The 23,779-nt window shown below is 40.9% G+C and overlaps 1 protein-coding gene across 2 annotated transcripts in view; it reads right to left on the bottom strand.

The window, feature by feature from the left end:
- Positions 1-2,553: 2,553 nt before the first annotated feature.
- Positions 2,554-23,779, bottom strand: part of LOC110961299 (transmembrane protein 266-like) — a 47,355-nt gene continuing 26,129 nt past the window's right edge. For both annotated transcript variants that reach the window (XM_022208866.2, XM_022208859.2), the window contains 8 exons: positions 17,904-18,058; positions 16,448-16,521; positions 14,915-14,971; positions 13,474-13,612; positions 10,051-10,166; positions 7,901-8,096; positions 4,598-4,660; positions 2,554-4,210 (listed from right to left, as the gene is read on the bottom strand). In XM_022208866.2, coding sequence (XP_022064558.1) covers positions 3,570-4,210; positions 4,598-4,660; positions 7,901-8,096; positions 10,051-10,166; positions 13,474-13,612; positions 14,915-14,971; positions 16,448-16,521; positions 17,904-18,058 — 1,441 coding nt within the window. In that variant the 3' untranslated portion in view covers positions 2,554-3,569. The remainder of the gene's footprint in view (positions 4,211-4,597; positions 4,661-7,900; positions 8,097-10,050; positions 10,167-13,473; positions 13,613-14,914; positions 14,972-16,447; positions 16,522-17,903; positions 18,059-23,779) is intronic.

Genomic DNA, 23,779 nt, shown 5'->3' with positions numbered 1-23,779 from the left:
CATAAATATGAAAAATACCAATAAGAATACGAATAAATAACGTCCTCTCTCTCTCTCTTTACTGTCAACCTAAAGCCAAATAACCAAACAATGCATTTTATGTCTAATAAGAGATATAAACACTGATACATTGATACAACTTACAACATTACTCTTGGTAAACCATTTGATCTTACACTCTTACCTGAACCTGGCTCTTTTATTCGAAAAATCAATCTTATGTCCATGATGAGGCTGTCTGTCTGTCTGTCTGTACACACACACACACACACACAATAAGAGCTATAATGTTAATGGGCATCCAGTCAATCAGCTAGTCAGTAGCACCTTGACTTTAATATTAACACGTGCACTTGACACAACAGCTAGCTTGTCTCAGTCCAGTTCACACAGACACTGACCACCTGGAACGCTTGCTACCTAGAAAAAACGTCAGCTAACTCCTACCTAACAACATAAACAGTACCGTATTTTCACGACTATAAGGCGCACATAAAAGTCTTAGATTTTCTTCAAATTGTGCGGCGCGCCCTATGGTGCAGTGCGTCCTGTGTGTGTTGTTGTTGTTGTAAGGCGGACGTAGACCAGGTGGTTTTTTCCACGCATCACCATCGCTGTTGATCTGTGACTCTATGCGTGCCCATCTCACAGCCGATGTGAAAAAACAAGTGAAGCAAATGAACTCTGAGCTTGCTGTCATTCCGGGAGGCCTGACAAAGGAACTCCAACCGCTGGACATCGGTGTGAACCGGCCGTTCAAAGTAAGGCTGCGAGCGGCGTGGGAGCGATGGATGACCGATGGAGACCACAGTTTCACAAAGAGTGGAAGGCAGCGCTGGGCGAGTTACGCCACAATTTGCGAATGGATTGTAGATGCTTGGGCTAACGTGTCTGCTGGCACTGTTGTTCGAGCTTTCGCAAAAGCCGGCATCATTTCCGAGGCGCCGCACGGCACGGAAAGTGACTCTGACAGTGAAGAAAGTGAGCCTGGCATGTTTGATGGAGGTTTAGCGCAGCTGTTCAATTCAGAAACAGAGGATGAGGACATCCATGGGTTTGATTGATGACGATTACCGGTCAAAAAAATGTGAATACCAAACTCAGTTTTGCTCCCGCTCTATTTTTAAATACGCACACTTGTGTGCTTGTTTAATCCGTGTGTTTTACCATGCCCACGCCTATTGATGATTAAAAAATGTTAGTACTTTGTAATCAATACTTAAATAAAGCACAACCAAACTCAGTTTTGCTCCCGCTCTATTTTTAAATACGCACACTTGTATGCTTGTGTGTGTGTTGTTGTTGTAAGGCCGATGTAGTAGAGGACACCATGAGAACGTTAAAGGGGGAAGTGTGGGCGTGGATTGTATATAAAACCCTCGCCATATAATCAGGTGCGCCTTATGTGTGTGTTAAATACAGTAATGGCACACATAACTGAGACTGCGCCTTTTGGTACAGTGCGCCTTTTGGTCGTGAAAATACGGTAATCTGTGATTAAATGCAGCAAAAAGAAGGACTTGATAATGATAATTTGTTGGTATTGAGTGGTAGAACTTAAGAATTGTGCCACATATCTTCGTTCAAACCAGGTACTTACACCACTACTTCACATTATCTTCTGTGGGAGGCAACGCTTAGCTCTGTGCAGGTAAAGGCTCAGAGCCATAGACTGTATATAAAGATGGACGTAGCATCTGGCTCCAAAAATGAAGTCCACCCGGAAGTGTCAAAAACTTGCAATATCACGCCGTCCGCTAGGGTTGGCTCTAAAAAGCTTTTGCTCCATAGACCCCAATTCATCAAAAAATAAAATTTGATAGACTGATTTTCTACAGCTCAGGATTTTTTTCCCGTTAGTTTTCATGGTCAAAATGAGAGATCAGGTGGCCGATCTTAAAATAAATCAATACTGAATTTTAAATGAATTGTTAAAGTTGGCGGAGCCAGGGGGCGTGGCTATACTTAATAGACAGTCTTGTCTGGAATGATTGACAGATCCTTTAGGACGAGGCTTTCAGCAGTCTGGCTTCAGTCTGGCCCGCCCATCGACTGGTCCTGCCTCTAGTTGCTCTCGGGTCCAGCCTGTTTGATGATGCTTTTTAAGTCACTGGCTCCAAAAAATCCAAAATGGCGACCAGGAAGTAGCAAAATCAGGGCTTTATTTTCTCAGCGTTGAAACCAACGGGTGATGTCATGGTTAGTTCACGCCTGCTCAGAGCTCAGAGTTGGAAAGGTAGGCTGGATCAAACCATTTTTGAGGCAAGATAGGGGGGGTGCTGTATTTTTGCTGTTAAAACATTACGTATCAACCAAGTACTGTCTGATTTTTACACTTTTCTGATCTGTGAAAAAGAGGACATGCAATACAAAAAAATAAAAAAAATCTCAAATTTTACGGGTGCTTGACCACCCCCAAAAATGGGCTAGAAACGCCTATGCTATCAGAGCAACCTTTTGATAAGAGCATGATCCACACATGTATTTTCATCCTATTCAGGTATCTTTGGTTTAAATCAGATATATTAACAAGAGTCAGTCTTCTAAGAGCAGTTAAGGAAATACTAACTTTTATTTTTGCTATTTTCATTCAAATGACAACACCTGCATTTGGCAATAACTTCCTCCATATCAAGTTTACAAAAGTGTCTGTAAACATTAAAGTGCAAAGAATTTGCTCGCCAAATATGGCACATATCTTTTAAAGGTTCATGCTACAAGCACTCCAGTCTAGTTTCATGTGAAGAGTCCAGACAGTTTCTTTTTCAATTCAACCACACAAATATACCCTACTAATATTTTCCAAAAACAAAAATGCTATCCGATAAATTTTGATGACAGTCAGGTTTCAAATCAAACTAATAGGTGACAGAAAGGCAAAGGTAGAAAATTGGCCATTTGAATCGTTAAGCCAGTCTTATGTACCCTGTGGCTGTTTGAACAAAGAACAGATTCATGTTTAAGTTAGAATACAAATGAAAAGAAACAAAATAACAACAAAATGCAATAGAAAACACTCCTTTAACTGCTCAAAATTCCACAGAACAGTGTCTAGGATTGCAACACTGTTCAGCATTTCTGTTTTTGTTCAGTATAGGCTTGAATGGCCCTTTGCTGGTTTTAATTCATGTACAGTTCAGTGCTTTTAGGACCTATTCAAAGTGAGAATTCCTGATGAAGAATGTGTCCAAGAACACATTAGATGCCCCTTTACTGGGATGTTATTGTCTTTGTTGTGCTATATCCGGGCATTTCTGATTTCAAAAATCCATTAAGGGGGAACACGGGAGGTTGGACAGTATGGCAAAGGGCCTAAGAATTCTTATTGTCACTTCTACTACTGACTTCTGAACACGTCAAGTGAAGGAGCATTAGTTTTAACTGGAAGCTAAGGCTCAAGCTTGCTCTGAATTGGCTAAGATCGGATTTACACAGCAACAGAAAAATCAGTTTTTAAATCTCATGTGGTCCCTCTCAGGAGGTTGGACCTGTCACACGAGTACAGATATATGCCAAACAAGATGGCAGTAAAAAGACAGCAAAAGCTTCTGTTTCTGTGTAAATGTAGCTTATGTATCAGGCATATGGCCCAGAGGCGAGTCGGCTGGTCCTAGCAGCCGGTACTTCTCCTCCAGAGAGGGTTCGGTGCTGCTGCCCTGCAGGTGGATCAGCGGCTTGGTCTGCAACAGCACACAGCCTCGTCCCCGGCCTCGCCTCTCCTCCTGGTTCCTGCGATTGAAGATGTTTATTCTGTTGTCCAGCTCAGGGCTTGCATTTTCTGAACCCGTTGGACTGGGAAGCTTAAGGTTGACAGGGTCTACCGCCAGGCCCTTTTGAGCCAAGCAGGAGTCCTCAGAGAGGGAGGAGAGCAGCTCCTGCACCACCATGCTGGGATCCCTGCAGGGGTCCTGGCCTGAGAAGGAAGGAGGGCAGCAGCGATGGGAGCTGTAGCTCAGACTGAGGTCCTGAGCTGTGCTGCTGCTGCAGTCTGTCATAGAGGAGCCGGGCGTGTGGCTACTCAGGCTGTGGGGGCGGGCTGTCAGGCTGCCGCTGGACCGTGATATGCTGGTGGAGGCATCACTTACAGCGCTGCCCACCCGCTCCATGGCAAGCATCGGATTTGACTGGATGGGGTTCGTACTGGTGGGAAGGTGAACATCAATGGCTGCCATGGTGATGACCCGCGCTCCCAAGCCTGAAGCTCCAGCATCTTGACAGACATACATTTAGAAAAGTCAGACAACGGACTTTAAAGGTGTTGGGCAAAAAGTAACAGCAAATCTTTTTCTAATGATTATAAAACAGCCAATAAGATTTTTGACTGGCAACAATAAGCTGAATTAAGCTTAGTTTACCATTTATATATTTATCAAGACGTAATTAAATCTTCTGAAAAGCCGGTACAACAAAATTACACATATTGTGAGTGATTTATGAGGAAATCTTTGAGGTTTTGTTGAATGCTCTATGACTTAGCAGCCTCTAAACCACACAAAAAAAGACCCTGAAGAGGTGTTTTGCATTCTTGTTTGTTTGCTTGTTTGCATTAACTGTATATAAAGTGGTGTACAATAATGTCTCTGTAGTAGTCACTTACCACTGCTCGCTTCACTGTAATACTGACTGATGTAGTTGTTCATGTCATCACGTACTACTGGATCTTTGTTAAAAAAAATACAGAAACATAAACAAAATAGTTTCGTCATTACTTCTTTTAAGTTCCCAATTTAACACTAGATCTTCATATTTTTGGCTGTTTTACTTTCAAACCCACCACTCGTCTCCTGCTTTTGCAGTCTAAAGATGACCTTACTATTAACATGCCGTTATATACCATATAACCATCTGATGCTAAATCACAGTGTTGCCAGAAAACATCATTACTGAATTTAAAAGCATTGCTATTCCCGACAATAAGAGAATATACAATTCACACAATAAATATTGTAATTTTAGTGAAGATATCACACTGTATAGTGCAAAACTTGTCCTGCCATGCTTTGCATGCTCTCCTATTCAACTCATGAGACCAATGATCAGACCATGTCATACTATATATATGCATGCTGTCTGTCTTATAATTACTGTACAGTTCTGAATACTGTTTGTACTATAGTGAATACAAAATGGACCACAAATTGTAATTAGCAGTCAAACCTGGACCTGATTAGGAATACATAAAGTGTAACAGACACATAGATGGCTGCTAAATTAAAGGGAAAATCGGTAAAGTGTCTGAGCAAGGTGTTATGCTGCCATGTACTGAAAGAACACTTTCAGTGCACTTTGTTTTTGATGTTATGAACCCAATTTCCTCATTGGGTGTTTTGATGATAGTAGTGTAGAGCAATGTCTAAATCTCTCAGAGGTGTTCAATTGTGTTGAGACTGGGTGGCTGTGAAGGCCACAGCATATGATTCACATCATCAAAGCATTTAGTGACCCCTCATGCCCTGTGGATGGAGACATTGTATATCCTGGAAGCGAAAACTACTATCAGACCAGAATTGTTTCACAGGATGAAGGTGGTCATTTCAACTTTGAACAGATTTGCCGTGAGCTTTCCCTCTAAGGGGACAAGTGGACGTAAACCATGGCAGCAAAATGCCCCCCACAGCATAACCGCCACCGGATCCCCTCACTGTGGGGGTCAAGGGTTCAGGTTTTTCCTTTAATTTGTCATCTGTCTGTACAACTAATACTCTGTGTGGCAGGGACTGTAATTGGATTTCACACCTTTTTGTTTATACTTCGGTCCATTTCAGCGCTCACACTACAAACTAGCCCAAACAGAAGATATCTCTTATGTTTACAACATAATATTGACAGAGATGACTTCTGCCCCAGGCCACAGGTGCTTTATAGGCAAGTGGTCTGGATCATGCACACTGTGCATTAGCTGCACCTTAGTGCACTAGGAATAAACTGGGACAGGGACAGGGACAGGGTGGGGTTGGTTTCAGGGATGAGAGAAATGGGGGAGAATGAGAGCAACTAGGAGCTCTTTGTTCAGGCTCTGATCCCTCCAGCCTAGCGGGCCTCAGTGTGCACGGTCAATGGCTGCGATCTGCTGTGCTCTTCTGCTCGCTTCATTGGTCTTGAGCTCACTGTCCGCTGGCTGAGTGCGAACCCAGAGTACCCTGAGTGCTAGCCCCTGTCCCGCGGGACATGCTGCAGACTCTGATGGGTAATTTCATTTATTTTTCAGTCTAAAATATTAATCCCTGAGCCACCCCTGGAGAGGAAGCATTGCACTCACTAAAACAAGACTGAGACAATCACTCCACAATTAATAACACATGAGTCTCAAGAAAAAAAGAATGGGCTGTCCAGCATACATAAAAGGCTCTCCTCTTCTTTCTGTGACAGTCAAGTTACCCGGCTGTCATGCATCTGTGGAAAAGGAGAGGTGACATGCTGCGGTCCACTTAAACGGGTGAAGCATTATTTCTACACCGCAACGAAAGCGGTGGGGGCCGATGCCGGGAAGATTAGCAACTACTGCAATTAATGCTGCACTAAATAAACAAAATAAACAATTAATTACAGTTTTAGATTAAGAACAAATAGGTTTTGATTTTATACCACGCTAACTTCTTGGGTTTAAAGACGTAAATATCCATAAACACCATGTTAGCATGCTGTGGCAGTCTGTCATTCTGTCACTTTTCCAGACTAATCTCAGTGTCTACTCGAAGGATTGGCAGTAGCTATACACTGGATTATATTAGGTCTGGTGATGAAAATTCTGTCCAAAACTATATTTTATTTTTAGTACTAATTAGCTAAATTTGGCATGTAAAAATGTCAAACTAAGACGGTAAATGATGAGCATGATTCAAGCCTGAAGTCAGTTTGTTAATGTTATGACTGTGAGCATATTATCATACCAATATACTCTCACAGCCTCTGATGAAAAACTTTGAGGCATCAAAACTATCAATCTCCTGAGACATTCATTCTTACAAAAGGCTGCTGCCCTCATAGGAATTCTTGGTGGCTTAATGGCACCCTGGAAGTGAAAGAGACACAGAGAAGCCAACTGTGTGCAATATTGGCCAATGCAAATAAACCCAACTTGATTTGACTTCACCTGACTTGACTTGAGCCCTGTGGCCTAAGTGCTCATCCCAGTGACCATGTTTCTGTAAAAGGCCCCACTTGTTTCTGTGAGCCAGATTTCCCACTATGCCCTTGGGGTAATACTGTGGCCACTGTGGAGCCTCCTGGTGCCCTATTGTGGTTTGCAGGTGAAGGGGAACAGATGTTGACAGGAGCCCACTCTCTCCTAACAAGGCCCAATGCACAGAGCACTCTGTACCTGAAATAGCTCGAGCAGTCTGGGTTAGCTCGGCCGGCCTCACCACGAAGGGGGGCACTAAGAGAGGTATTTGGGGCATGACAGAAGCCCATGCAACCTGACGTATAGTGTCAGAGAACATGCTTGTTTTCTCCAGGATTCAGCGGATCCTAAAAGCTTTTTTGCCCTCGCATTGATCCCAGGGCGCCTGCAGTCAGATGGGTGTTGTGTGTGAGCATGGAGGGCTAAGAGCTTGGCCTCAAAGATGCTCCAGGGCTCCTGCTCCAGATTAACTGTACACTGCTCTGGCATCCAGTTCACCTGATGTTACCACATTACAGACTTTTTGTTCCACATAATTATGTACATACTTTATGTTGCACCTCTCTCCTGGTTTGTCATGCTGCTTTCTCAGGCAAAAGTGCCCCTGGTGTGGTATGTATTCAAATGGGCTGTTTTGAGCTTTGTCTTAGGTGCAGTCATTTTCAGAATTTATCTTTCATAAACAAATCATGTGATCTAACAGTTTAACTAACACGTTTAATTCCAGTGCCCTTCAACCCAGCCCATACAAGCACAGCTTTAGACACAATACTATACCTGCAGTAGCATGTGGCTCCCGGGGGTTTCTCTGACCGCCCTCATCGTCAGACTCCCCAGGAGTCAAACCTTCTACCACCTGAAAGCTCCTGCCCTGTTTGCCCCATACATGATGGATCTGCATGGCCGCTTCCCGCTCTGCTGCGAGGTCCAGGTCCTGCTGGGCCAGATGTGCCCTCAGCTGCCTGATCTCAAACTGAAGATGGTTGATGCGCGTGCATTCATAAAAAATGGTTTGGTTGGTTTTTAAAAAGGTGAGTAAGTAGTTTAAAAATAGATGGAAAAAATGGGGAAGACAGGAAAGAAAAGATAAGCAAGAGAAGAAAAACAAAACAGGCAGGGAGGAGAGAAGGCAAGAAAGGTTGAGGTAACAGAGAAACAAGATGAGGTGAAAGGATGAAGAAAAGAGTGAGGATGCAGGGAGAGAGAGAAAGTGGCTGGCATAAATTTCAAGATGACCATCATTTACAGAGACGGTAATAATAATAAAAAAAAGTTCAAAACATTTAACACCTTAGGTCATTTTTAAACCAGTGGGACAGGTGTGATCTAAAGGGTACAGTGTAATAATAATAATTGGAAATTATATTAAAGGACAATTTAATTAAGAAGAATTTTTGGAAAGTTTGATCATTTTATCTACTTTATTATAACTATTTGATTTATCATGGAAGTCTGATCTCAGACCTAAACTTCGGTCAATGAAGTCAGTCTTCAGTAAGTAAATCTTTATCAATATTTATTATAGTCTGCATTTTCCACTGTGAGACTGCCAGTGTGTGTTTTCTCAGGAATAATGACGAAACCTCCTGAAAGAGTCGACCTGTTTGTGAGGTATTGCTGCCCTCCTCTGGTGGCAGATAAACTGACACTTTGTTATGTTGCCAAGTTCACTAAGGACCTATACGGCCTTAATCACACTATTACTCCTAACAAAGTTGATGGTTACATGACTGTAAATTACAAGAGATAAAGCGGTGAGCAAGAAACATCTACAGCTAAATAGTATATTTTTACTATCCACATACAGTATAAGCCTACATTATTTATGTGTGACTATTTCCAAGGTGTCATTAAAGCTGTACCTCACTCCATTTATGTCTTTTGAGTACTACACAACCACTATTATAGCAAATATGGCTGTGAAAGTTTTCATAGTATTTTCATCCATCCAATATCAAACCAAATCATGATTGCTGGCAGGTGCTTGTTTTACACTGTAGAAACTTGTGGGCTGCACTTTTTTCCGAATGTTTTGACCACATAAACCACCTCTGTTAGAATTTTTTTCAGGGACATTTTCAGGGGAGAGAAAAATACCGAATGAAAAATCCCTGAAAACTGCTGGGTGGGGCGCAACGCTGACTAATAGAACTCAGTGACGGCAACAACAAAGAACTTTTTTGTCTCTGTCCTCCGGATGTCATCTTCAAGGAGCAGTCCACTCCATTCAAACATCATCACAAACACAATTAAAGTTTTACCATACAGGCTTACACAGCAAACAGCAACTCAACAATTATCTCAGTTCTATTGTTGTTGCAGTCTTTGCACGCTTGCCAATGATGTTGTATGAAGTTTTAGCAAAACTACAGGGCTTTGCAAAAGTTCTGTTACACTTGGTTTCATGATGTCTATAGACATTTACATGTCGGAGTGAAAAAATCAACCAAGTGTAACAGAACTTTTGCAAAGCCAGTATAACTCAGCTCAATCCTGCACCACATTGGAAAGGGTCAGTTAGGGCAAGTAGGTCTATCTGTGGACAAACACTACTACATAACATGCATGGTTTGTGTAAATCATTCCATTTAAAGGCAAACACATGTTTGTAAAGTTAGGTTAAGTTAGGTTTAGGGTAAAATTTGGGTTTCAGTTACTTTTAGGAAATGCTTATGGTGTGCCATGTAGTAAATGGTATGTGAGGGCCATCTACTCTGAGTTCCAGCTGTGAATCAGATCAATCTTCATGGGACCCAGTTTCTTTTTGTAATAGTATAAAAATGTGTTCTGTCTGGTTGTCTGGATAGTTTTCTAATAATCTTTACATATTTTTAGTCTCCCCTTCACCTTTCAAGTTAATTTTGTGGGCATGTACAGGGAAATTCAGCCTAACTGTAATGTTCAATTTGAGGTGTTTTTGTACTCACGGCCTGCTCCTGACAGATCTGAGTGAGGCGCTCCAGCTGCTCCTCTCTCACAGCCTTCGTCTTCTCACACTGTTGGATCTCTAATTCCATCTCAACCTTGACTTGGAGCACATAAGCTAAAATGGAAAACAAGGGAGAGGAAACAGAATTTGAATAATGATACCAAACTGCATAATTACATTGTGTGAAAAGATGTGCGAAAAGAAGCACAATGTTAAGAGGCATCAAGACATAGAAGGAAAAGCACATTCTGTAACACATATCCAACACGTCGTGGTCAAAGGTCCATGTTGGTTGACCATTAGTCCGATACTCCAGAGATGTCTGTCATCACATACGCCAACCTCATTAATTACTGGTAACTAGTAACACTAAACCTGCACTGAAGCTGTTAAACAAGGTGCTAAAAAGATTCCACAGGTTCACGATGACTCGAAGGTGTCACAAAATTTAAATACATTTTTAGCCGAGATTTATAATGTGAACATCCTGTTTCATCCCATCCTAAACATCTCTACTGAGGTAACATCTGGGGCTTGAGTGCGACATCTGGATTAACTGAAATGACAGTCCTGGCATGAGCCTGGATGCTGCTGTAGAGTAACGCGCAATGATGCCGCCACTGTGATACCTGGTAGATGATTCTCAAAATTTTAAGTTGGATTTATCTGTCTATTGTCAACTGTGGTTCTGATTTGCTTCTCAGGAAGAAATTCTATGGAGAAAACAAAAAAAAAAAAATGAAATGTTTAGGTATGACATGCTGCATTCAGTTGATGCTCAAGTGCGACTTCATTAACTTGGAGCGCATTTTAAACCTACACAAGCTCATAGACACTAATATGATATTTACTGGGTTAACATTCGGTTGAATTTTTGGATAATTTTCTAAATGTCTAGACTTGATGACACCCTCACTAGAACTTCATCTTTTTCCATACTTACAGTGCTGTACTGAAGTGCTGCCAGCATACTCTGAACAGCCTGAATCACTCTTACTTTGTGCCTGGTATCTGTCTCATTGATTTAATCAGTTCTTATCACCATGCAGCTGATTGATTGCTTTGTTTGCTTGTCCTCTTTTTATTGATTTATTAATTAAATCGTCTCTGAAAAATTGAATGTAATGTGCAAAACTATCAGAAGACCAGCCATGCTGGAACTGAAGCGTCAAACAGTTCAAATCCTGCCTTGGCCAATCAGTAGCTGCACCTGCTACAATCTGGCACCACATTTTATTTATAAATGACACAGTTTCTGAAGCAGGATGGGAAGGTGTACCTAAAAAAGAAGAGTGAGAATAAATTTGGATACCTGTTGTCATCACTGTTGGCAGACAATCAGTCTTTCACACCTCTCTGTCATCACATTTGTAAATCAGCCACATGATACCACACGTGGTAAAGCTGTGTATCCTGACCGGGAGTGTTGCAACACGAAAATCCTCGCTAATTACTCTGGCCCTGTTCATAAAGTCTCCTCAACTATAAGAAGATTCCATTGCTGGCTTTGCAAACACACTGAGATGAGAATAAAATAAAGCTTTCTTGTTACAGAGAGGAGAAGAGCAAAGCACACAGCGACTGCCACATGCTCCTTGTACCTATTTATAGTCATGTTGGCGCACACAGACATCACAATAGGAGAAGACATCAGATGAGGTCAGCCCAGTCAGAACTCACACAAGCATGAAAAGCTCAATCAGAAGTTCATTATTTAGCCACACACTGCAGTACATTTGTGTGGCTGAATGTGTACGCAAGCGTGCAGAGTCAATTACGTGATTGTACTGTCTGTCTGTGTGTGTCTGTGTGTGTGTGTGTGGGTCTCACAGCACTGCTGACAGCTTCTGGCAGTGCGTGCCTAACAGTGTAATTCACACCACAACTGATCCCACAACTTCTAAGAGGCCAGCACAATGCCCTGCTCCACTCTGTCCCCCTCACCTTGTCAAGTGTTTCAATGCTCACACAACAAGCCTGTGACACGTGTACTTAACCCACAAAACCCTGCTTCCCTGCATTGTGACACACACATACAAACTTTTATTTATATGGTAAATATAGCTGACTTGTAATACACACAGTGTGCACTGGACCCATTACAGGACAAAGTACTGTATCTATTGTTCTGAATGTATTAATGCTTATTTATCCAGTAGAATGCTGCCATCAACACAGAAGGATTGAAAAACATATTACTAGGAATTAACATTGAGATAAAAATTATTCATATAATTACATTAGGGAATGATGTACAGCAAATTGGTTTCAAACGTACTGAGAACAGTTTTTTTTGTGCATCACCTATTTTCTACAGGTTTAAGAGGTTGATATTTCCCATCTGACACTGCACTTCTGTCCTCTGTATTTCCACTCCCATCGGACCGACACAAACATTGCCATTTTATACATCAAGCTTATTCTACGAGAGACTCGATTGCTCTGTTACGATAACTGAGCCAGTCCCTCAGCTGTACAGTTATTGGTTTGAGTGCAATTTTTCCCCTCTGAGGTGTGTTGCTGACTGCCTAACAAGGAAACTCAATCACTCACAAATATCAAACCCAACAGGTCGAGGTGTGCAGCGGGAAAATCAAGAGTTCATTCCCTGGAAACCAACACTGCAGCTGCATGTTGAGAGGCACACTTCTTCAAAGAAAGATACTCCTGTTGAGCGTGTTCCACCACAGTAGATCAATGTTGTTGAAAGCTGTATTGTATTAATTCCTGCATTTATTTGTCACGTTGATGATGTTTCCCTTATAGGATGCATTCAAATAAATTGCTCAGGTTTGACTGGTTGTAAATGATCCAATTAAATGCACAAAATCTGAGTCAAAACCATCAACAATAAGAGGGACATTTATATTCAAAATCAAAAAAGAAGCTTTCATTACAGGATAATAATTATGAAAAGATTTGAGACAAGAAATACACGTTTAACTTGTCCAGATTCTCTCTGGACATGAACAAACTGTAGCCTGAGTTGCTGTGTGTTTTGTGTGATCTGATCCTGTATGCAGTCAGAGAGCCGTCGTGAGGGTGACCTCTGAACAGATATCGAACCAGTCTGCATTAGCATAGCGGAGAACAACCACTATATTCATTATGGCTTCTCTGAATCTACTTAACCAGACGCTTACAATCAATACAAGTTAGAGTAGCAGAGTGGCAGCAATTTACTCTGAGGGATGATCAATAGCCATATTGCTCTGAATAGCAAATAATTTGTATAATCATGGAAAGAATGGGGTTATTTGGCTGTTTCAAGGCCTGCTGATTTTCATGCATCCGTGCGGCCCTCAGTGTTGAGAATGACTGAGTGTTTCCTCAGCTGGCTTCACAAAATGAATCAGTCTCACGTATGAACTTGTTGATTGTGACGAACAAAAGGTTGTTTTGTTTTCTTTCTCTGCCTCACCATCAATGATCCTCTTGACCCTCCAGATTCGTAGGGTGATGATGAGGCTTATGGCATCCCAGGGGCTGCTGGGCCCATTGGCCACCGTGGAGGCCACCATGGGGGCCAGGGACAGCACAATGACAGCACCATCAAACACCTGAGGGGGGGCACGCACACACGCACACACGCACACACACACACACACACACACACACACACACACACACACACACACACACACACACACACACACACACACGCACATAAAAAATTCAAAGGCATGTCACTCTTGTTGTGAATCATAAGGCCCTTCCAGTTACTCCGTCCAACTCGCCAGCCCTCTCCGTTCTGGCCGTAATTAGGCCAGACTCAAAGGCTTACATGTGGAATTTATTCATGTAGGCATGTACAGCGGGTTGCTTTAAAGAAATATTATTTGCATTCTTGCTGAGGGCAACATGAAAAGACCGATACTTCACATATGTTTGTACAGTAAATATGAAGCTACCAGTAGCTGGTTAACTTAGTGTAGCAGAGTTCATGATTCCACTTGCCATCACTTGTCATTGCATTAAATTATTTGTCTTATTTACAATGCATTAGTAATTTCCCTGCAGACTTGCAGCGTGCGCCCCACATTACATTGTCAGTCTGCTGTATCCTGTCTCCGTGGTGGGTCGATCGATAATAAGCTCTGCTGAAAATGCTAAATAAGTTTGTCTTAGTGGCAAACGTCTGGCATTTGCAGGTGTTATGCTTGTCAAACCATATGTCAAACATTTCTGTGAGAATATTGGCTTGTTTACAGAATAACTTACAAGTACACCACATTGTCTGCAACTTTGCTAGCTTGAATGTAACTTCACCAGCAACCTCTGTGGTGTCAGTGCTGACAAACAGTTATCTGAATAACTTCTTCTGTGTTTGTAGTAATTTCTGGAGCTTTTTACAACAGGTGTGGTTGTGAGAGACCTAACATTAGTGTGTTTTAGCTGTGGCCTGCTTCTGTGAATAAATGGTGAATTTGTTGCCAGAGAGTGAATGTTTTGAGCTAAATTCTTCACACAACATTTACATTAGTTTAGCATAAATAAAGGAAACAACTTGTGTGAGTGTCCCCACAGTTAGGAAAATCTACCCACAAATATCTCTGACTACAAATTAACTTGATTATATCTAATGTTATCAGTATAACCAACCCTCAAAAGGTATATTGTGTTACCTTTGGACATGGTCAGTTATTTCTGTTTCCAGTGCTTGTGTTAAGCTAAAGAGAGGCAGCTGAGCAACTTCATTATTTGCCCAAAATGTTGAACAATTTATACAGAGAGAATGGACAAAGTCAAATAAAGACGTATCACGGTAAAAAAAAAAAAAAAAAACACATTAAAAACAACATCTGACCAAATATCTGGAAAACATTCAAAATTTCAAGATCTGCCAGTAAACCTGTACTAACCTCCACTTTGTTTTCTATGTAGTCCCAGATCCCGAGCACTACAATCCTGAAGACAGTCTGAGGCAGACAGAGAGATAAATGAAAAATTTAAAATAGATAAATAAGCGAGCATGCTGATACATATCAAAAGCTCTTGTGATATTCGCAGTCTTTTGTGTTGTCATCACATCCAACAACCTTTGTCAATATGTGAAGCAAGGCCTGCGCCTGTTTTCTTCTTTGAATCTCTTTTATTTCTAAACACTGTGGAATAATAACTATGCAAGAATGTTGTATCTGAAGCTAGACTCACTGAACGTGGGCAAAAATAAAACAATTGACCATATTTTATTAGTGGAAAATATGTTCAGTTAAAGAAAAGGAAGCACATATTCAGCTGGCTTTAATACACAACAGAAAAATCTCAGACAAGGCACACAGCAATTAGTTAAGTGATAAAGTATTTTGTTAATTTACTTCTACAGTATGATCTTCTATGCATGTTGCAAATCTGTTACCTCATACGGATTTTTGACCCACAAAAGAAGAGCACAACAGACGTAATTGGATCACACATCAGATTCTACATTGTGCTCTGTGAATGCTGTTGGCTCGAGGACACTGTGTTGAGCAGGGTCATTGATTTACACTCTAATTAGCATGAGGTGTCGTGTACGAATGGTCCTGCTAATCCATCATCTGGAGTGCATGTTGGACAACAGTGCCAAATGAGATGTACAGGTGCTTCACCCATGTGAAAGAATTCTGTTTTCTGGTTGGTGCAGAGGGACCCGCTGGTGATATGTCACATTTATCTAACACCACTCCCAGCTGACTCTTCTCTGACGACGTCGGTGGGTGAGGTGTTTGGATGGATCACATCACTGTAACCCCATCCCCACTGCTCATTAAGCTCAGCTTTAATTATTGCTCCTGCTAGCTCACTGGTAATTAATGTTTGGTTTAGGGCATTGGGGCTGAGGCTGTCAGGGTAATTGGTTTGCACTGGAATGGAAGCCTGTGGGCCAAATTCACCCCTTTCCATTTTGTTTTTCATAATTCCATAGTAATGATAAGACATTACTTTTTTATCAAACAATGGCTTAATTTTTTATTAAGACTACTTACGGTTATGTTTTAAATGACAGACACTTATCTAGCCATCAAGCCTCCAGGTAGCATTGATGGAGCTAAGGCTTAATCCTGACAAGACAATAGACAGGACAATAATGAAAATGAAATGGCAGCAACCAGCTACTCTAGCTCCCTCAGGGTTGTACCAGGTTTGCAATGCTGGAGGTAAGACGTTATCTACAGTTCAAGAAAGTTTAGCGGGTTTAATTCAATTACAAATGAAACATAAATGTGACACGTCAGTGCCTTTGTGCCCTTCCAATGTTCCTGTGACCACATAACATCATCTTAAGAGCTCGAGAGCAGAGAGAGGGGTTAAAAAAAAAAAAAAAACAGAACGAGAACCACATGAAGAAAGATTTTTCATGAATGATGCAATCAGAAATAAAATTTATACATTGAAAAACATACACATCTCACCTCTGAAAAGAAGAGTGACAGGATGATAAGGCTGATCCAGTGGATAATGCTGGCAAATTGGAACGCATTGGAAACTGTTGGGAGAGGAAAGAGCATGAATGTCAATTTGCAGAGTTGAAAAGAAGCACACTATAACCAGCAAAAAAACTTACTGAATGACTTTAGATTAAAGAAAAAATGAAATAAGTAAACGTTTGCCACACTAGATGTTTCCATCATCTCAGAATCCATCCATTAGCCATCAGTGCCTGTTTCTACTTACATTCTGCACCACTAAAATGTCTGTGCGCTCTCTTTCTTGTCCTGCCCCGCCTTATTGCCTACTCCACTCTTTGTCTTGCGGGAATGACAGTGTGCTAAGAACTAGATTACAATAGATCTAAAGTGACTAGAGTCCCGCAGTCCCCGTAGCGAGACTTGGGTATCATCTCAGCTGGATGCTGGCCAGTAATCGATGGGGATGTGTGCCTGCTGCCACTGACAAGAGACTCGGTTCATTATCACTTCACTCCATCACTCCTCATCACAGCCATTTACCATCCAGTTCCACCAGCAGGGATGCCTACACGACTGCTGAAAATGAACATTGTTTCAGGTTTACCATTGCAATAACGCAATTTAACACAAAATTCTGTAAGTCCTATCATTATGGATTTGTTTTCTTTTTTTTTTTAAATTGTCTTATGTATGGTAGTGAAATAGAATGAAAGTCACACTTATATAAATTATTTCTATACAGTCTACGGTATGTTACTGCCACAGTATTCGGTACAAGTCAGTGCACATAATTTTATACACACTGCAACATTTGCACACATTTATACACATAATGACAGTGGTGGAAGACATGCTTTGATGCTTGAATTCAGCAAAAGCATATATATGTGTAAAAACATGCAGTGACAAAGTGAAGGTACAGAAGTATTTAAAATAAAAGTACTGTAATTATACCATATTTACATCATATGTTTTCATACTAACACTAATGTAACAACATGTAATGAACTTTCAAATGTTGGAGTTGGTGAAAAAGAAACTAATTTTAACCACTTAAATGGCCTTATCTACAGACCATAAGATAAGAAAGTACATATCACATATAGCAATGACAACTATCTAAGTATTTAGAGGTGAAGGACAGTGGAATAGGTAGAAAAAAGCACATTTTATTCCTGCAAATAAATTCTCTCAGTGTGATCCTGTCGGGAGGCATAGGGCACAAAGCAGGAGCAGCACCAGTGGAGCTAATAAAGATTCAGTTTAATGCTCAAGGACACTAAAGACTTTAACTCCCCGCCGCTCCAGTGGAGCTGCTGCTGCGTGCTGCACTGCGAGCCTCCCAGGTGTCTTACGAACGTCACGCAGTGTATTAATGGGGGAGAATATGCATGCTCAGCAAACCCCTCTTTAATAAAAGCACAGGTTGAAATAGGAGAAATAAATGTGGAGTGTTTACATTGTAAGAGTTTGGTGTCTATGAGCAGCTCCAGCGACAGGAAGAGCACCACCAGGATAACGCAGGCCACCAGGATGCAGTTGAAGCCGGCGCTGAGCAGGCAGACCTGCCACAGGGCCACCCGACGGCCACAGCATGGCTTCAGCCAGTTGGACCTACGGAGAGGAGAAAGAAGGAGGTGGGTGTTTTTATTTGAGATACATTTCTGTCAGCATGTATGATATTTATTTAATTTCCTTTTGTTTCATTTACATACAAAAGAGAGGTAGAAGTATAGTCAGACGTTTGCAAACACTTGCAAAATGATGCTTTTACTACACATATTTATTCCTTAATGATGTAAAAAAATGTATATATATGATTTTCTTTCCCTTTGTACGGATTACAACAGGATACTTTACTGAAATGTGACTCTTGAATGGATAATTATGCTTCACAGGACATGTATACATTTGAAATTGTCATTATTGACAGTGGATTTATCCATAAATACACTGATTGCAACAGTAAAATGCTGCACAATATTTCAGTGGGTTGATCTAGATATTTGAACTCCCTGAACTGGCCAACAGAGGGTGTTAGTTTACACTTCCTAAAGGTGATGTCTGTTTGGATCCAGGCAGGTCACAGCCAGAGCAGAGTGTGGTCAGAGACAGCATTGACAGAGAAAAGGACAGTGAAGCTCTGTGAACTAGTGACTTGATCATCAGCAGTGTGACTAGAATACTGATGAACTCCCTTTTACATGGCATGAAGGGAGTCACTGTAGAGGATGCTGGAAGAATTTCGCGTTTTGTAAAAGTGGTGGCCTAAGACAGAAGTATTACTGTTGAATGAAAAGCAAAATAGTAGTGATTTCACATCCATCCATGAATCTATATGGTGCTTGTTTAGCTAAAGAAAACGTGCTTTCAATAAAACATCATTCACAATTTCTCAGAGACTCAGAATCCTTTGTCTGATTGAAAATCACATAATCTACTCCATTCTGAAGAGAAAATAGTAGGTGAACATTTATAAGGCTGAGCTTTATTTTTGATGCTAATCCAGCATTTAGGCCATTAAGGTGTTTGGCAAAACGGCTCAGTGCTATTTTGAAATAGTAGGATGGTCATACAGATCAACTACTACAAGAGCTGACAGTAGGAGCAGAGAGAAACAATGCCTCTCACCAGCTCTCCAGCTGGAATGGAAAGTTGGCTGTGCCAGCTACCTTTCCCTTCTCCCCATGCACTGGCAGGGAAGAGACAGACGTTGGCAGAGCGTCTCCCTCCTCTGATCATGTCTTCATTCCTTGGCGTGGCGCTAATATGAGCTGCGATGGTGGCAAAATGGCTCCATTTTTACTGCGGCTTCAAAACTGATTTACTGCACTCATCGTGGAAGATTTTCAAAGTTATATCGGTTTTCAAACTTAAGTCTGCAAAAAGTCATCATTTTCTTATTTTAAAATTCTGGATGAGGATGTGTTGTATTCTTGAAATGATTAAAGAAAAGCTGCATTTGAATGGGAGGATACAAATGCAGCATTAACGCCAAGAGCACTGGAATGAATCTAATTTAACCAGAATAAAAGTCTATTTTGTCTCCCTGTAGTTCGAGGAAAGCATATAGTTCACTGTACATTTATGTTTAATTCCCAGTACAGCAAATTACTCCTGAACCTGAAGTTTTTACTGTCCCAGGAGGGTTCAGACTGTTTACGTGTCACCACCTCATGTGTGGCACATTTTCTCCTGCTCATTCAGTGGAAGAGGCCACACGTGTCTTTGTGACTTCATATGTGAGCCTCTTTAGTTATGTGATCAAGTAGAAATGTCGAAAGTTCACATTTCTACTGGAAAATTGGTATCACTGATGAAGAAACGTCAGAAACACCAAATGAAAGCATTTTTCTGAGGCCCGCTTTTTATGATTTCCTCCCACAGTAACGCATTTATGTAGCAATAAGGGAAATGCTTTCAGCAGCTGTCGAGCTGATCGCTCCACCCTCCCGCTGGTTTCTCGGAGAGCAGTATTCGCTCAAGCCTGGCATGGGTAGAGCCGCAAGTCTGTAAACAATGCACGGCTAATCTAATAAAGATGTAATCATGCTGATAGCAATCATCTTCTTGGCTTTGGGTGGGGTGGCACAAGTGTGCGAGCTCCAGATGGTGTAGAATCTGCTCCACCAGAGTCTCAGCAAGACTGTGAGGATGCCAGGTATCGTGCCATTATGTGTACCAGCCGACGTGCCAGAACACCTGGGCACCTGAAGCAAAATAGTGGTCTACTTTATGTATTTGCTTTGTTGTTGTTGTTGTTGTTGTTTTTGTGCATCTGGTGTTGAATACCTTGAAGGTAAGTGTCTCTGGACTATCTCAGATAGCTCAAATATCTGGAACTGCAGTGCAGGTTTAGTAGAACACAATAAAGGGATCAAATATTTTGAACATTTTAACACTGAAGGTTATTTTGGCATTAATGTATTGCATGATCTGACACAGCAAATACAATAATATGAAGCATTTTTAAACACGTTATTTTTGGCTTTACTTTAAATTTGGTTTTACTTAAGTGAGCACGTAAATCAGTGTAAAATTTCTCTTTTGCATGTTTAAATATGAGGAGAGTCGTTCACATTCTTCGCCGATATTCTTTAAAAGACTCTGGTCTTTGTACCAGTCACCCTCCATTAGTAACCCTCTCTAACCTTTAAAGAGTTGTTGTTTCTCCCAGCAGTGCAAAGCTCACAGAGTCAAATTCATCCATTATGATTGTTCACTACTGTGAGAACACTTTTTAAAAATAGAAAAAAAACTCAAAATCAAATATAAATAGTACATCAGAAATGGTTTTGTTGAGTCAGGTATTGCAAGTAAGACTGTAGGGTAGCTCTGGAATATTTTTTTAGACTAAAGAAAATGTGCTTTGGCAATTCCATGCCTTTGAGTCATCCAAACATTTCACTGGTTCAAACAAACTCAATTTCCAGAGGTTATGGTTTAGCAAACCTCCACCATTTGATTAGATAGTCCATCAAAGTGCATCTTATATCAAATGATTTTATGCTTCATTCAACTGCGGAGAGGAAGCAAAAAAAAAAAAAATAGGGGGAAAAAATTACCAGAACAATAAAAGTCTTTGAGTGGGAGTAGTAAAAAGAAGTGGTAAAAGTGAAATACAATCTTCACAAACTTTATAAAGGGTACATTCTCCTCAGGCTTTAATGGATCCACAGTGAAGCCAATCACAATGAACACCAGTGGAAGAAATAGTTAAAGGGAGCGTCCACTTTTGTAGTGATTTTCTTTTCCCCTCCGTCGCTCCAGAATAGGACCATAGCCTGGATATTGGACACACATGAGCTACATAAGGGTCTAAAAACTGCCTTCTCCACACATCCAGGAGCAAAATGGTGCAGATATACTGATTTTAGAGGGCATTTTTCTAGCAGTGACCCCTTGGAGCCTTGCCACCAGAAATGCAGGATATTACCGACTCAAGCACGTACATGTTTGTTGCTGAGCTTAAGAGCTACTGATGGACAGATTCTTTCCAAAACTCTAGCGGTTTACCACTTGATACCCTGTGTTTTTGTTCAGGTAACAGAGCATTTGCTTCAGCTTCATATTTAGCATACAGACATGAGAGCGATATCAGGCCTCTTATCTTAGCCTTGGCAAGTAAAGTAAAAGAAAAACTTGCTGTGGATCTGTGTTTTCATGGAGCTTGATCCAATAAATACAATTTAAAAAATAAAAAAGAGCTAAACTCACAATACAGCATGTGTTCATACAGGCACTCATAAGATACAAACTAGTTCAATCTACCCAAAAACTGGCCCTATAAACACAATATCTAGTACCCAGCGCCTCACTTGCTCATAGCGTTATCCTATCCAAGATCAAATCTATCATCTGAGGTTATTAAAATGAGCCAACAGGGCAATAAACTTGAGTTATAATCTGCCCCGCATCGATAATGCACCTTCTTTTTTCTACAGGGTAACTGCACCGCATGAGCCGATGCATCAGCCACACGCTCAGATGAACATGGGACGTGAGTTCACAGGCAGTAGAAGACTCAGCTTTGATATGTATGACAAATAGGATGAATTCAGGGAACGTGTGCATGTGTCCTTTACTTCATGTCCGGCCAAAACTAGCCCGGCCCAGAGGGGACGCAGTCTGATGCTGCTGGTGACACATGCAGTATATTAATGAGTCTTATTAAAGCAACAGAACAGCAGCAAATGTTGTTTCTCTGACCCAGTCGGCCCTGACAGTCTGACAGAACCACCTGGCCCAAGTCACTAGTAGACAAACACACTCAGCGGACAAGGTCACCTCTCAAACTGGTTGTTTTCAGACTGGCTTTGGCTCCACAGATTTTTACAGCCTGATACTGATTTATCAAACAACAGTCGCTGTGTCATTGTTATTTTAGTGAACTTTTTGGACATGAACATGGAGGGTTTTCTGCATTTGCTTTCTGCTTTTATCTCTCCTGCTTTTTTTCCCCTGTCTCTTCTATTCATCCTTTCTGAAGCCGGTGTGTGTGTGTTTAGCGGGCTGATATAGCTGTCAGTGTTTCCCATTGCCGGCGAGACTGAGTGGAGCTAGACGGGGGAAACAGAGGTGGGAGATTAAATCAGCTAAAGTGATCAATACGAGCGTGTCGAGTGAGCCACCAAACACTGGGACTGTCAGACTCACAGCACCTGATGGTCTCATCAGATAAAGTACTCCACTGCAGCGGAGGGAGATATTGCTTAAACATTTATTCACCATTTGTCCAATACACAGCATTAGAGAATAAGACCTTCATTTTTATCTCTCACTGGTTTTTAGGCTTTTTTATTTTCCTGTTTTATAATGCCATGTTGGTTTATTATTAGGAAATATATGTCAGTTTTAAAAAAAAGCACATACATTAAGGTCTGGACTTTTACTGAGCTCAAGAATGGACAAATGTGGGCAATTTAATGCATGTTTAAATTCTTTTACAAAGAAAGTCCTGCTAAAATGACTCTTTTTGAGTTGTGAGGCTTTAAATTCACAGTGAAGAAAACCATCATGCCTACTCCCTAGGGCAGAATACTAGATAAGTACCCTTTAATGTTAATTACTTGTTGGTAATAACCTATTTTAGAGAAAAAATGTTAATATCGTATCATTTTGTAGGGGTTGGATCGCTGCTGCACACTGAATGCTTCAAAATTCTGTTCTGGTTTCTATTTAGACAATATCATATTCAAATTAATTTGCATTTTACAAAAAAGGATCACATGAATAAAAAAAAACCTCTGTCTTTATACATGGACATATCTGCAAAGTAGTAATGTTGTGAGTGCTTTCTGTACACGTACTGCTGCAGCTGAATTTCTTTGAGGATTCACAGTGACCTGATGGACTGATCTGCTAGATTGCCACAATATAACATATTCATATTCTAACATTCAACAAACTGATTGCTGACGATGCGTCAGTGTCAGTTGGTGTAATGAATTGGAGCAACACCTGTTTTGATTTTTATTTTTACTCACTTCTTTGACTTGAGTTCTATTATTGGCTAATCACCTGAGCTGCTTTGAAACTGGTGACGACAACTGTCCCAGGAATGAGAAGTGCAACTGTGAATATGGGAGTTAAATGAGATCATCTCAACACCTTTTGCTGTGACCCCGGTGGATGAAACAAATTCACACCCGTACTGACACAGAGGGAGCAAACGAGAGAAGAAACTCTGCATTGTGATCATTAATTGCAGAATTTTATGGTTTACTTTCATTTACTTCATACTTGTTTACATAATATTTACCACGTTCAGTATCTTTCTTTAGCATGTGAGAATGACGATTTTACTTAGCAGCACTAAATTAAAATATTCTTCAC

Source organism: Acanthochromis polyacanthus, chromosome 2, assembly GCF_021347895.1.
Source record: "Acanthochromis polyacanthus isolate Apoly-LR-REF ecotype Palm Island chromosome 2, KAUST_Apoly_ChrSc, whole genome shotgun sequence".
NCBI lineage: Eukaryota > Metazoa > Chordata > Actinopteri > Pomacentridae > Acanthochromis > Acanthochromis polyacanthus.
The sequence above is the reverse complement of the archived record's forward strand: the minus strand, read 5'-3'. Positions and strand labels throughout refer to the sequence as shown.